At 36.2% G+C, this 14202-nt stretch overlaps 1 protein-coding gene across 1 annotated transcript in view; it reads right to left on the reverse strand.

The window, feature by feature from the left end:
- SLIT2 (slit guidance ligand 2) overlaps window positions 1–14202 on the reverse strand; it is a 374620-nt gene that overhangs the window by 16640 nt on the left and 343778 nt on the right. The window contains exons 31-33 of the mRNA XM_030801111.1: window positions 8396–8533; window positions 7576–7816; window positions 5860–5990 (exon numbers count right to left, since the gene is read on the reverse strand). Of these exons, the coding sequence (XP_030656971.1) occupies window positions 5860–5990; window positions 7576–7816; window positions 8396–8533 (510 nt within the window). The remainder of the gene's footprint in view (window positions 1–5859; window positions 5991–7575; window positions 7817–8395; window positions 8534–14202) is intronic.

Genomic DNA, 14202 nt, shown 5'->3' on the forward strand with positions numbered 1-14202 from the left:
TGAGATGTCAGGCTATAAAATTCCCACTTGGGTATTTATTCTTCAGTATCCGGATATCTGAGCAGGAAGAGTATCCATGAATCATCAGCATTACTCACTATCGTGAGACAACTCTGTGCAAAGCACGATGCTAGGTGCTTTACATTCATTCAATTCTCATAACCAAACGTGAAAAGCAGATCTAATTGCATTTATTGAGATAAGGAAAATAAAGCACAAAGAAATGAAGCAATTTGCCCAAGGTTATAAGCTAGTAAACAGGGGGACCTTTCCATATGACATATCAAGAATGGCTGAATAAACATCTTGAAAACAAGAATACCATATAGATTCTGTCTACTGTCTGTCTCTCTGATGAGACTGAGCTTCTCAGATACAGAGATAATCTTTGTTGAGTTTCTTTTGTATTTTTGTTTAAATGTAATCCTGTAAATTGCACAACCTAGAGTGTATGTAGCCAACCAAATGTAACAGTAGGTAACAGAAAGTCCCCTGAATTTGAGCAGGTTGCCTAAATATGAAAACCTGTACACTAGTAAGGTGGTTCATCTGATTTTCTTATTTTTAAACAGTAGCTAGCTGTGTTTCCAAAGAAACTGCTTGGTTTCGAAAATGACATTAATCTGAATCTAAAAAAAGAAGCATATATTTTTCAATAATAACTTTTGTTAAAAAAAGTTTGTTTTTCTAGATGAAAAGAAACTCACTTTGAAAGACAGCAGATTATTAGCCTACTTGAGAATAAAAATTTAATACTCCAGCCCTGTCTGAGGACCTACTGCTTAAATTTAGGCTGCCATTCATTTTCCCATTCATTCATCGCACTATTACTGATATGGTTTGGCTGTGTCCCCACCCAAATCTCATCTTGAATTGTAGATCCCATAATTCCCTGTGTTGTGGGAGGGACCCAGTGGGAGATAATTGAATTATGGGGGCAGTTTTCCCCATACTGTTATCATGGTAGCGAATGAGTATCATGAGATGTGATGGTTTTATTGGAGTTTTCCCCTTTCGCTTGGTTCTCAATTCTCTCTTGTCTGCCACCATGTAAGACATTCCTTTTGCCTTCTGCTATGATTGTGAGGCCTCCCTAGCTATGTGGAACTGTGAGTCAATTAAACCTCTTTTTCTTTATAAATTACCTAGTCTCGGGTATGTCTTTATCAGCAGTGTGAAAATGGACTAATACAATTACTAAGTCCCTCTTTATGCTATTCTCTAAGTGCTGTAAAGATTAGGCCCGTGCGCCATATTCCAAATCCATTCCCTTGTTAGGCAGCTCATTTCATCTATGTTGCTGGTTACAGCCCTTTAGGCAGTAGGTTGTTGGCAAATGTTTAACAACTGGTACTGTTTAAAAAAAAAACGAACAAAAACCTGGATTTTTGGCTTTGCTGATTTTTGTGGTGGGAATACTCCCAACATGGTTGATTTCAATGTGAGCATCAAACATGATGCTGTAGCAGACAGTCAGCTTTCAAAGTACATATTCCTTTTACACAAGGGGTTCTCAAAGTGTAGTCCCTGGAGTACAAGATCTCCTGGAAACTTGTTAAAAATGTAAAATTTCGGGTCTAGCTAAGACCTACAGAATCAGAAACTAGGGGTGGTGCCCAACACCTGTATTTTAACATGTTTTTCAGGTAATTCCAATGCAGACTTTTGAAAACAACCATTCTACACTACTGCCTGTATCCTTGGTGCTGTTAACAGCAGGCATGTCTACAAGAAGCGATGATCTTCTATCCGGATGTAACAGATAAGATGAGAAAATGTGCATACTACTTTATTTCTACACTAAAAGAATAATTACTACATCTTGAGTTTTCTTAAAGACAATTCAAGCTATTAACTACTGTCTTTTAATTTTTAACATAGTTGGCTGTGTTTTCAAAGAGGCTGTCTGGTTTGGAAAATGACATTAATTTGAATTTAAAGAAAGAAGCATATATTTTTCATTAACTTTTGTAACAAATGTTTCCCCTTATCTAGATTAAAAGAAAGTCTTTTTGAAGGGCAGCAAATTACCAGTCTAGAGATAATTTCATAAAATAATTGTCTTCATACTGATTTATGTGAAACAATAGTTGACATATAAAATAAATTTTAACCAAAAATACCCTATAGAAATAATAAGTGTATTATTACTTCCCCTCATTTTATCAGATTTCATTTTGCTAAAATAAAATCAATTTTCTTCAATGTGGAGAATTAACCAGGCAATTGAAATGATGCACCTGAGGTATAAAATTATTTCCAAGTGCAAGACCCAATAATATATTAAATAATGCAAAATTTGGAAAACAATGTTTTATCAAAGTAAATTTTATATAAGATAGAATTATGGCAATAAAACTGAACTTAAGTGGAAACAAATCAAAATTTGAGAATGTACTTCACCCAGACAAAATCTTTATTAGCAACTTATGGGACAGCTGATTACAACATTGTAACTGATATATTTTACTACAGGTATGGAGAAGTACTATCTTTCATCAAAGATTTTACATTGTAGTAAAGGCTTGGCCCAGGACAGAGGTTGCCTTGCTTGGCATTTTCTGGCATTTGAAAAAAGGCCAAAAAATTAACCGTATCAGAGCTAAGAGTTGGGAAAAACTGCAAATTGAAGGTAAAGGAAAGGAGAGGATTAAGAGTAGATCCACTGCACCTGTCATGCCTTTCGATGAAAGAAGGAACGCAATGGGAACACAGGTTTGGGTGAAGCAAATGAAATAAACTCATTGGACATCCTGAATTTGTGATACCAGTAGCCATCATTGTTTATGGTTTACCAAGCATCGTTGCAAATATTTTACATTTATCATGTCGTACAATTCTTACCATAATCTCACAAAAAGGACACTATTATTTGTTATCCCCATTTGCCAGATGAGGCCCAGGGAGCTGAAGCAATCTGTCCAAGACACACAGTTAGTTGATAACAGAGCTGGACTTGAATCAAGCCAGACTATCTCTAGAGCAGCTGCTATTTTCTATTATTTCAATTTTATTTTTGAATGGTAATGACATTGAAATGGCTCAAATATCAAATGGATATAAAATGGTATTCATGCAGAAGTCTTGTTTCTATTTCTTTTTGTCTGTGTCTAGTTTTTCTTTGTGCAAATACATGAAAATGTAAGTGCTTATATTTATCTCCTTTGAAACTTGTTCTTCCTTACATTTCCTTCCTGTCTTCCTTCTTTTTTCTTCATTGCTTCCTTCCTTTCTTCCTTTCTTCTTATATTATTAATTTTCTTAATATAAAAATAATATTCTATATTTAATATGTTAATAAAATGTATTATACACATCTATATATCTGAATTCTTGGTAATTGTTGCCACTTTTATTAAAAAATAAGGTCATAGCTTTTCTGGATTGGAAAATCAAGAAAATTTTTTTGGTCATAAGCCAAAAGGCAATAATTAAATTAAAGCTGTATTTGCTCCAGGCCTCACATTTTGTATCTCTATGAGATGATCCACCAGCAGAAACATGGGCTTGCAGCTCCTAATAAAGAATATGAGATGGACGGATCACGAGGTCGGAGATCAAGACCATCCTGGCTAATACGGTGAAACCCCGTTTCTACTAAAAATACAAAAAAGATTAGCCAGGCGTAGTGGTTGGCGCCTGTAGTCTCAGCTACTTGGGAGGCCGAGGCAGGAGAATGGCATGAACCCGGGAGGTGGAGCTTGCAGTGAGCCAAGATCGCGCCCCTGCACTCCAGTCTGGGTAACTGAGCGAGACTCCGTCTCCAAAAAAAAAAAAAAAAAAAAAAGAATATGCAACATAATAGTCCTTCTATAAATGTCACAAGATACACTCCTTTGTAAGGTGAAATAGCAATGAACATAAACTCAAACTCGTTATGATAGGTCCTTACTTGGATATAATCACTTGGGTTTCTACAAAGTATTTAGAAATATTTTGGCATATGTGATATGAATGCTAGCTTTAATAAGCCAAACCAAAAACCTTTACTATGGCTTCTGAGAGTTCTGTGCTGCACCATTACATAAAATAAATAAGTTAATTAATTAAAAAAATGAACCACAAATTTCTGAAATCTTTTTATGGGCTGAAACACATTGAGGCAAGAAAATTTAAGGCCTTGTAATATCTAAAATCTTGGCACTAATTCATCACCATTTGGAGATAAAATAAGTATTGTATTCAACTTGGAAACCAACAATTATGTGTTTGTTTCCATGCTCCAAATATTCACAAGTGGTGGATATCAAATTCCATTCATGGCTACAAGTGGTATGTACTTTCCCAGAACTATTATGAAGCATCAAATAAGATGTGAAGACTTTTGAAGCACACTGATACATATGAGAATATCACTAACATGCAGGCCAGTGTCTCCACTTTACGTCATAATCAATGCCTATTCGTTTGTTGTCAAGTGTGTCTGACCTACAGATACGTTTTGTTCATTATATATAGTATTAAAAATGCATACTGATATCTAAAGGAGAGAAAATTTATATTAAAAAAGCCCCAGATTTCTGCCTTTTTCCTGAAAAACCAAGAGTCTGGAAAAATCTAAGTCCATATTTTCTCCACAGAGAACTGAGTAGATGAAATCCCATTTTGACAAATATTTACTATTGGTTCACTCCAGTCACAACCACTTCTTTTATATTGACAACATCAAGCCTATTTATAATAAAATAATACTTATGTAAAAATTTAGATCTTTTACAGAATAAAATAAAAAAATATGCAACATAACAGTCCTTTTATAAATGTCACAAGATACACTCCATCCTTTGTTAGGTGAAATGGCAATTATTTTCTTGCACTTGACCTGTTTAATCATTTATGTTACTTACCTGGAAAAACTGACTACTTAGGAGTTTGTGACCCCTTCTCTAAAGGGTGAATTTCTACCTGTGAAAAAAATTAACTAGCTAAATAGTCTGCAGGATGTTAGGGAATTGGTGTTGAGTTCCAACAGAGGGGTTCTGATAGTTTTATGCAATAAGAACTAAAAATTATACCCCACGAACACCACCCATTTCACGTCTGCAGTTTATTATTAATATCATTAATCATTAGAAAACTTCCAAAATGGATGGTCAAGATTCCCTGTGACAACATTGTATGAATCCATTTGCTTATTCTGTGTAAATTCCAAATGAGCAAGGGCTTGTTCCTTAAAGCTCAGGACAGGTCTGGCACATAGTAAGTGCTCAGTAAACCTGTGAGGTATGAATGGCAACCTGAAGTTACCCACAGTGCTGGATATCTTCATTTGATTCTCTGAAGCTCCCTTCCAACTTTCTTTACCCAGCTCTGAGACCCCGGAAGCTTATGTGCAAGCTATATTACTAGATTCTATAGATTCCTTCTTTCCTGGCATGCAGTGTGGCCAGTGGGGAACACAGACAGGAGATTGTTGGGAGGAAAGAGTGTGAGGTTGTGTATTTCAAAAGCTGGTTGTTTCCTTGAAAGCTTACTGCAAACCTCTATTAAAGGCCCCAGCTTCTGGCAGGTAAGCCTCTCTACAAAGCCTTTACAGAGCATGAGTTTCCATAACTGCTCCCTCCTCTTGATCCTTCAGGCATATGGGTAGCAACACCTCCCTGCATCCCTTGTTTCCAGCCCCAGGTTACTGTACTATCCCAGTCACCTCTTTGTGCATAGCAGTCCCCTTACAAATCCCTCCTCACACTCTCCAATTTGAGCATGCCCTCTGTTCCTGCCAGGTTTCTCATTAATACCCTCATCCTAAGACCTGCTGGAGCCAACTTAGTCTCTCTCCTCTCCATAATAAAATAGAGGAGAAGCAGTTCTTCATTAAGCAATTTTTTTCACCTTTACCCATAACTGAGAGATCTTCACCTGTAAATGGCAGAAGCCGGGTGAGAGCCGGTGTCATAGCTGGCACGAACGCGCCCCCGATAGAGTTCTACCGCGATATGGTCTTTGTCACCCTTATACAGGAGGATTCCGCTGTCTTCATCTGTGGCAATCTAGTAGAAAGTAACGCTGGCATTACTAGGATGTGTAGGCAACCAAATGTATTTCATCAGAAAGAGACTGCTAAGTGAGGTGAAGAGGTTTTACTATGGTTTATGTTTTCCTGATGGCTATGAGAAAACAACGCTGAAATTATTACTCGAAAGGTGACTTGTTCTTAAATTGCTTTGTTGCAAATAAATCCATAAAGAAACTTAAAAAGCACAATAAGAAATCCTCAAGTAAACATGTTGGATGTGCTTAGAACTTTCTTTGCTGGAGATTTTCACTAAACTGCTCCTTTTGCTCCTGTTATAAGCTTTATTTATAGCATCTGTGAAAAATGACTACATTGTCAAAGATGGATTTTTATATCCCATATTAAAAAAAACAAATTCTTCACAGTTATGCCATGTGTAGGGGGAAATCTTTGTTTTTATCCTGCTCTTTGGCCCATTTTAGCTTTTAAAGGATTAATTAGCTAAGTTAAGACTTAAGCCCCAACATCACTGTGCAGTTCTCATAACAATTTGGTGGGGCAAACGCTGGAAGGTAGAGAATCATGCCTTCCAGGATTCTCTTCTTCCTGACTTCAAAAGGATCCTCCGTCCCTCACTAGAGTATCAGGGTAAACCAAAAAAGGGGTGGTGTCTGTACGAAACTGGCTAAAGTCATTTGAATTAAAAATATATTAAGCGATTTTGCTTATCAGATAAAACAAATATGTAGACCTAATTTGCCCCTATATTTATTATCTTTAATCTAGTGCAGCTTCTTCCATAGGGATCTGAATGACTTGCTCAAAGGTACACAGTGAGTTGGTGGAAAGACTTAAAATCTGAGTTTGTTAATTTCATGTCAAGTCTTCAAAGTTCTGGGTGAAGAGTTAAAAGGTGCTGGTTGGCTGAGCGCGGTGGCTCACACCTGTAATCCCAGCACTTTGGGAGGCCGAGGTGGGTAGATCACATGAGGTTAGGAGTTCAAGACCATCCTGGCCAACATGGTGAAACCCTGTCTCTACTAAAATTAGCCAGACATGGTGGCACATGCCAGTTGTCCCAGCTACTCGGGAGGCTGAGGCAGGAGAATCGCTTAAGCCTGGGAGACGGAGGTTGTAGTGAGCTGAGATCGCACCACTAAACTCCAGCTTGGGTGACAGAGCAAGACTCTGTCCCAAAAAAAAAAAAAAAAAAAAAAAAAAAAAAAGGTGCTGGTGGTTGAATCCAGGTGTTCTTTCTCGCCTGCACCCTTCCTATCTGCAGATTTCCTAAGAAAAGCCTCCCCCATGCAGAGGCTGAACTGCAGAGCCATAAAAGCAAATGAATAAAATGTTTTTCTCTGAGCACAAAACAAAGAGATATATTTTTTTTTACCGTCTGCTCATCAAGTAATGAATACAAATATTTGCTTTTCATTTTGTCTTGAAAATACAAATGTTGAAGAGAAAAATTACTAATGCTGTCCACACAAGGAGGATTTTCTGTTTTTAACTGTCTATTTAAGACATACTATCAATTATTCAGAAACTACCACAAATGTATATTCTCTGAAGCTGAATTTTAACATCAGACCATCTCTCCATAGAGAGAGATCTCTTACCTGAAGTGTTATGTTCGTCTGAGGCCGAACCTTGGCTGAAGGAATCTGAAGATAAGACTCTTTGTTTATAAAATTCACACTGACCAATTTTTCACACTTTTCTCCCTGATAGCCAGGCAAACACTGACATATCGGCTCATTTATTCTGACGATACACTGAGCTCCATTCTGACAATCAAAATTATCACAGGGGCTGGTACGAGGGAGGACCATGGGTGGAGAAAACTCACAGAACAAGCCACTGAAGAATAAGGAGAAAAAAAATAAGTTAGTACAATTTTACTTAATTGCCAATCCGAATTGAGAGCTGTATAACATAACTGTATATTATATATGTGCACTTCCTTGTTTTTCCAGTTTTCAAGTATTCTTAACTATTAAACAAAATCATCACTATGCTGTACAATAGATATTCCAAACTTACTCATCCTGTCTAAATGACACTTTGTACCCTTTGCCCAACATCTCCCCAAACACCATCCCTCTGTCCTCCTCCTTGGTAACCCTCATTCTACTCTTTGCTTCTGTAAGTTCTACTTTTTTTGTCTCAAAATTTTTTTATTTTAATTTTTGTGGGTACCTAGTAAGTGTATATATTTATGGGGTACATGAGGTATTTTGATACAGGCATGTAATGCATAATAATCACATCATGTTAAATGGGGTATCCATCCCCTCAAGTATTTATCCTTGTGTTACAAACAATCCAGTTATACTCTTTCAGTTATTTTAAAATGTACAATTACACTATTACTGACTATAGTCACCCTGTTGTGCTAGGTCTTATTGAACACTAGGTCTTATTCATTTCTGCTTTTACCTGTAACCTTCGGGGCATATGCACGTATAGCCATTCACTGCATCCGTGCAGTGGGCTCCGTTTTTACACTTGTTGTCTTGGCAGTCGTCAAAATCGATGTCGCAGTGTTCACCTACGTACCCTGGTGTGCAGTCACATCTGTTGGAACAAGCAGGTAATGGTTTCAAACCCAACTGAGACAAAATAAGTAAACAATGCATTTTATCTAGACACAATGGCACCATCTTTAAAATACTTATTTAGAATAGGCTCATACAGCCCCCACATTAATGGATGCCTAGAAAATCGAACTGTTCTGCAGTATATTCCATGTTCTATCACTGTGATCTCCCATAGAAATAGTGATTTTATCTCCTTGATGATAGTGAACATCCACAGTCCAAATAAGAAAAGGATAATTGTAGCAGGGTCACTCCCTCTCACCCACTCTCCTCCCTCTTCCTTCCTTTCTCCACATTTTGTTTGCTTACAGTGCCCTATGTTTTCAGCTTGGCCTAATCCATTTGATCATTGAGATTATAAAAGTGCTATGTTGTAAAATTTACTGGGAATATTAAACATATTTTAAAAAATGATTAACATTTTTAATTTTACAATAGAGACTAGATACATCAGATCAAGGTATTACTTTAAGAAAAGCAAATATATTAATATTAAATACCCTAATTCACAATGAATCCAGATACTCATTACAGAAGAACAGGACTGATATAATGGGTTAGGATAGAAGAACTGATAGAAAATTCACAGGGCTGATCCCACGGACAGTTTTCAGCCTGTTCACCAAGGTGGTAAAGGGTCTTGGCTGCATTGATGGTGAAGAACCAGGAGTACTAATACAGCTGACATTCACTGAGCACTTCCTCTGGCCCTGCTCTAACCATGTGGCATCTATGCATTCACTGAATCCTCTCCACAGTCCCGTGACATTGGTGGTATCATTTCGCCCACTCTACAGGTGAGGAGACTAAGGAACAAAGAGGTGAAGTACTTTGCCCTCAAACACTCAACTTCTACATGTCACAGCCAGGAATCAAACTCAAGTAATCTGACAAGAAAGCTTGTATTTCTAACCACTGCACTATGCTGTTGAATAATTAATTCCACAGGCTCCCTTTAAACCTGTACTTCTCTAGTGCTGACCACTGGGATCTCTAGTTATGATACCAAGGATGCAGGACTTTATAGCTGCATGAACAAAGGCAGTGTGGCACATGCAGCAGTTTTCAAACTGCATTGTGGACCTACAGGGGACCATAGAATCCCTACAGGTATGGCCATCAATGAGGAGGGGTCTTCTGGAAGCCTCCCTCTACCCTCCTCCTTTTCCTCAACACTCTCCTGTTGTGATTTATTAGGCTTACACATTGGCTTCCAAGAGTGTTTTTGACTGAGTTTAAGAGAGGGTTCACTGACTTTATATATATATATATATATACACACACACACACACACACACACATATACATACACATACATATATACATATATATATACATAACTGCAAAGCCTGAATTCTGCAGGGCTAGGTCATAGTTTTCTCATATATACACACACATATACACATACATATATATACATATAGTGTATATATGTACATGTATACATATATAGGTACATGTGTATATACACATATGTGTGTATGTATATGTGTATGTATATGTGTATATATGAGTATATATATGTGTATATATGAGAAAACTATAACTTCTCATATATACTATATAACTTCTCATATATACATACATACACACTTCATATATATATAACTTCATATATATATAACATATAAAATATATATGTGCATATATGAGAAAACTATAACTTAGCTCTGCAGAATTCAGGCTTTGCAGAATTCAGGTTTTATGGAACTGTGTTTGTAGCCCGGCTTCATTCTTAATTGTACGTTATCAACTTTATTTTATTCCAGATTTATTGAGGTATAATTGAAAAACAAAATCTTTATACTTTAAAGATGTACATGGTGATGTTTTATACATACATACATTGTGAAATAATTACCACAGTCGAGCTAATTAACATATCCATCACCTCCCATAGTTACCCTTTTCCTTTTGTGGTGAAAATATTTCAGATCTGCTCTCTGAGCAAATTTCAAGTATATTAGTATATATACTTGTATATATACTCTCTCTCTATATATAGTGTATATATACTCTATATATACACAGTATACATATATATGTATATATACACACAGTATATATAAAGTATATATACTATATATGTATATACTATATAGTATATATAGTATAGTATATACTATATAGTATATATAGTATAGTATATACTATATAGTATATATATAGTATAGTATATAGTATGGTATATAGTATATATACTGTATATATAGTATATTTGGCATATATGCATACTATATATACAGTATACATAGTGTATATACAGTATTAACTATAGTGACCATGCTGTGATATTAAGTCTCTAGAACTTAGTATTCATCTTGTAACTCAAAATTTGTGCCACTGACCAACATCTTCCCATTTTCCCCACCCCAATTCCTGGTAACCACTCTTCTACTCTCTTTTTCTATAAGTTTGACTTTTTAAAATTCCACATATAAGTGAGATCATCCGGTATTTGTCTTACTATGTCTGGCTTATTTCACTTAGCATAAAGTGTATATAATATTGACTAAATTACTTAATCTCTGTAAGTGTTCTTTTCCTCATCTTTAACATGCATATAATTCCACCTCACAGGTTTAAAGATTAAATGCAATTTAATTAATTAGTATAGTTTTATATATAATGCATGCTCTATAAGTGGCTGGTTTTTGAAATAATTCTCTATATACATCTTTATAATTCTATAAAAGCTTTTATGGTTTAGTCTGTATTAATTATCCACTTTTCTATTTCAAAGCTATTAGGATTTGAAGTAAGGATAATTAAAAACACCCAAGTGAATGTGGCATTACTGAATGCCTAAGGTTTTGTCTGAAAATGCAAAATCAGGATTTGAGAGTTGCTGGAGAGTGGATGAATTAAAACAAATGGGAGTATATAGCCTCTAAGAGTAGCAAACAGACTTTCAGCTCTGCATGTATGAATTAAGAAATAAAATGAGCTCACTGCATAAGCATGCTTGCTTTGCAGCCAGTTGGTTTTAATGCTAAATCATAGCAAATCAAAGTAAACAACAAGTCTGAAGTTAAATGGACTCTAAGTGGCCATATACATTCTCAAAGAGATGGACAAGGCCCGAGAAGAGAACTTCCATCAATGTTAATGTGAGCAGAGCTGCTGAAGTGCCAAGCATTGAAAGAAAGAAGAAATGCTTTGAAACACTCTGAATTATTTATCTGAAAAAAGAAATCAAAGTGAAAGATAAGAGAACCACACATCCAACATAGCGGCTGTCTAAGAGCTATTTTATATTCTCTTCTCTCCAAATACTATTTTTCAAGACCATTAGAGCTTGGAGTTACATAATGTCCAACATTTTTGTCTTTCTTGTGCTCCTCAGACTGAGTTTCAAAACAGAAAGAAAAAATTTAAATAAGAATTCCTTAGTTTGTATTATCAATAAAACCTATCACATTCCTTCAACTCTATTATCTGACAAGGAGGGAGGAAGAAGCAAAGAATATAAAATACGCTGTTTAGCAGCCCAAAGCTGGCTATGTAAGATTCATGTTTGAAAATACTGCTTATGGCGTATCATAGTCTAAAAATATCTCAAAGCAATTTGGGAGATTTATGAGGTATATAATAAAGCAATAAAAGTAAAACCAGCTCTGTTAGCTTAGTAGTAAGAAAATGAAGTTGAAGTAACATAGCATAACTTATCTAAACAACATTTGTCAGTAGAGATTTTCTTTAGCAGCTTCACATCATTTGATTTTTAAGTCTATTTTCTTTCCGCAACTACCTTTCCCACAATGGGCAATCATTTATAAGTCAGGAGTAATAGCACACACACTGACTTAACCTGTTTTCTGCTAAACTACATACATACAGCTATGAAACGAGCTTACAAATTACGGCGGAAAACAGTGGGTTTCCAAATCAGTTAGTCCATAATGCAGCCAAATGCACTTTTAAGAGTGTCTAATCTATTTGATAGTGAGAGGAGATATTTAATTAAGGATTAGTCTTTTTGCAGACAAACTCACTTCTTTTTAATGGTTTCAATTAAGTTTTACTAATACCTTATCTTATACTTACGATGCACAAAGTACTGTGAAATCTGTTCAGCAGATCAGCAGTTCTGGAAAACTTTCCTTACTAGCTAATTTCTCTAAGAAATGATATTTATTATGTAAGTGATGTGTTTTCAATTTGCCAAATTAAATTGTGAGCGTATCATTGATATGAAGACTAAAAACAACTTACCTACAGTGTTTGGTTGAATAAAATATAAAGTTTTATGTAAAGTAGAAATGGAATAACATTGGGCTTTTGCTTAGGTTTGTAAACTAAAATATAATGCAAAATAGAATCATATTTATTCTTTCCTTTTTCAAAAAAGACATTGTAGGGAATCAGCAGGTGCTACAACTCTACCTACATATTCTACATTTTTGGATTTTAAACCAAATTAAAGCAAAAGCACATTGTCAAAAGAAAGCTTGAGAATAAATATCTAATTTAGATTGATATTTGAAAAGCAGTGGGGATCTGGCGATTCTGACCCCACTCTCCCACCCTACTTAAAATATCTGATGATCTATTCGGTAAGTATAAATATCTTAGCAATCCAGCTAAAATCCCATCTTCTCTTATAAAATTCATCCTGACCTGTGTAATTGTTAATTCTCTGAATTCTATGGCAATTGAGCTTGGGTCATTTCACTAAGAAGATGAAATTAGTGAAGGTGAATAGCTATAAAGGACTACAAAACATAAGATGGGTATTATTACCATGTGCTCTGGCCATGGCAGGCACTCAATAAATATTGCTTGAAGTAATAAATAATGCTGTTTGCTAGCTGTCTGATGAAAGCACAGCTCAACCCCTGTACCCGACTGTGTAATTCCTAAGAATCCAGCCTGTTTGCTATGCAATACCAACTGTAATGTTAATAAACTATAAAACTTCTTATAAGTAACATATAGTAGAAAAATCACCCAACTGGAAAGTATAAATCCTAGGTCTAGCTCTGCCAATAAATAACCTTGCCAGGCGCGGTGGCTCACGCTTGTAATCCCAGCACTTTGGGAGGCCGAGGCGGGCGGATCACGAGGTCAGGAGATCGAGACCACGGTGAAACCCCGTCTCTACTAAAAAATACAAAAAATTAGCTGGGCGTGGTGGCGGGCGCCTGTAGTCTCAGCTACTCGGAGAGGCTGAGGCAGGAGAATGGCGGGAACCCGGGAGGCGGAGCTTGCAGTGAGCCGAGACTGCGCCACTGCACTCCAGCCTGGGCGACAGAGCGAGACTCCGTCTCAAAAAAATAAAAATAAAAAAAAATAACCTTAAGATCTCTGGACAGTCAACTAACCTCTCTGGGCCATGGTTTCCTCATGTTTAAATGAAGAATTTGGACTAGATGATCTCTAAACTACTGCCAGCTCTAAAAAGAGAAGTTGCTGTTGAAAGACCCTTAAAATATTTCAGGATGGTGGCAAAGAAATCACATAATTTGATAGCAAACATATTTCAGGAATATTGCTTTGAAGTTCTGTGTTCGCTTAAGGGAGTACACTTAGCAGGATTATAATGCTTTGTCACCCCATGCAAAAAATATTTAAGTTGGAAGAGACACTATCAATAATTACAGTGATCATCACAGGCATAGCCTGGGACTCCCGGGGGCAGCCTGA

Source organism: Nomascus leucogenys, chromosome 20, assembly GCF_006542625.1.
Source record: "Nomascus leucogenys isolate Asia chromosome 20, Asia_NLE_v1, whole genome shotgun sequence".
Classification (NCBI taxonomy): Eukaryota; Metazoa; Chordata; class Mammalia; order Primates; family Hylobatidae; genus Nomascus; species Nomascus leucogenys.